General features: G+C 38.8%; 1 protein-coding gene across 1 annotated transcript in view; it reads right to left on the bottom strand.

The window, feature by feature from the left end:
- Positions 1-314: 314 nt before the first annotated feature.
- Positions 315-1,799, bottom strand: part of LOC107097468 (GTPase IMAP family member 7-like) — a 5,289-nt gene continuing 3,804 nt past the window's right edge. Inside the window, exon 2 of the mRNA XM_015394615.1 lies at positions 315-1,111. Coding sequence (XP_015250101.1) covers positions 315-1,111 — 797 coding nt within the window. The remainder of the gene's footprint in view (positions 1,112-1,799) is intronic.

Here is a 1,799-nt window from a genome sequence, read left to right as displayed (position 1 = left end):
TTTAGGTTTAAAAAATGGACAGAAAAAAACTCAGGTTAATCCCCTATCCCTTTAACAGAACCTCATCATATGGGAGGAAGAAGTTAAAGATTTACAACAGTGAGCTATAACTGATACGGAATCACCATTAGTGAAGTTTTACTTACTCAAAACAGAGAAAACCCATTCTGACTGAGTTCATTTCAGTAACAATCATACAGGTTTTAAATTTACAGACTCTCTATATTGATAATTATTAGAAAAACTCTCAGATAATAACCTTGTCTCCATATTAACAAGGCGTAGATACACAATCATTATCATTGTATTGTACCCTACTGCAAGCGACAAATTGTTGCTCCTATAACAATTAGGCCACCTAGTAGGGCCCCAAGAGTAGTTAAAAAGCTTTTAAAATCATATGATTTATATTCATTTTCTGCTCTACTAATCGCCTCATTAACATCTATCCCCGGGTTTTGTTTCATAATGGTCAGAACAGCTTCTATTTTGACTCTCTGAGCTTCTTGAATCTTCTCGTTGGTGAAGTAGGTTCCTCCATTTCGCTGAACCATCCTGTTAACTTTCTTAAGCAGCTCTCTAACTTGGGATGGATCCTTGGATCGGTTGTTGAACACATGATACCCTCCACCACACTGACAGATGAAATCCTGGAGAGGTGGGTTTCCCTTTATATAATCATTGATATCAACCCCGTCCTGCTCCAGATCATCTCCATGAGTGAACAGCACCATGGTGTAACGTGCTGCCTTCTCTCCAAAAATCCTGTTGCTAAGTTTTACTGTTATTTGATCTTCTTCTGTGAATCTGCCTGTTTGGATCACAGCTAGAAAGACATGAGGACCAGGAGCGCAGAGCATGATGCATCTTCCAATCTCATCGATGACATCCTTCTGATTCTTTTCCGTACCATACAAAGCTGGAGTATCAATTACAGACAGCAACTGACCCTCAAACTTAGCTGTTTCCTTCTGACACACTGATTTTACTGAGGAGGGGCCGGGGAAAGATGTGAAACATTTCTGTCCCAAAATGGTGTTTCCTGCTGCGCTCTTCCCAGATCCAGATCTTCCAACTAGCACCATCCTGATGTACTTCTCTTCTTCTTCTTCTGTTAGAGATGTAGATAACAATATATTGTTTTAGTAAGAAGCATTTATACCATGACATCTACTGTTAGTATTTTATGATCCTGAGGACGTTTAGGAAAATCTTAATATTGTGAGGAGTTTGGTTCTAAAACTACAGCCTTATGTAAACATAAGGCGGTGATGAGACTGAGAATGAATGTCGATGTGCAAACTGTGGACTGCTAAAAAGCTACTGCTCTGAGGCCATAGAATATTAAACAGTGAAATGGCAGCCGGACTATCTGCCACAGGAATTTACTGCCAATTGTTCGAAATGTAACTGCTTCTTCATAATCTTCTTCTTCTATTCCTGAAACAACTGTGACTTCCTGTATCAAACCTCTGGGGACACGTATGCAGGTTCAATTGACATTACATCCATAGGATGCAGCAGGAAATACATTTTGCTGAATTGCAGCGTGTTATGCAGCACACAGCCTATTCAAGGCAATGGAGATACAGTGGGGCAAAAAAGTATTTAGCCAGCCACCAATAGTGCAAGTTCTCCCACTTAAAAAGATGAGAGAGGACGGTAATTTTCATCATAGATATACCTCAACTATGAGAGACAAAATGAGAAAAAAAAAATCCAGAAAATCACATTGTCTTTAAAGAATTTATTTGCAAAATATGGTGGAAAATAAGTATTTGGTCAATAACAAAAGTTCA

Source organism: Cyprinodon variegatus, unplaced genomic scaffold (genome assembly GCF_000732505.1).
Source record: "Cyprinodon variegatus isolate N-32 unplaced genomic scaffold, C_variegatus-1.0 Scaffold700, whole genome shotgun sequence".
NCBI lineage: Eukaryota > Metazoa > Chordata > Actinopteri > Cyprinodontiformes > Cyprinodontidae > Cyprinodon > Cyprinodon variegatus.
This window is presented reverse-complemented; position numbering and strand designations above follow the sequence as displayed.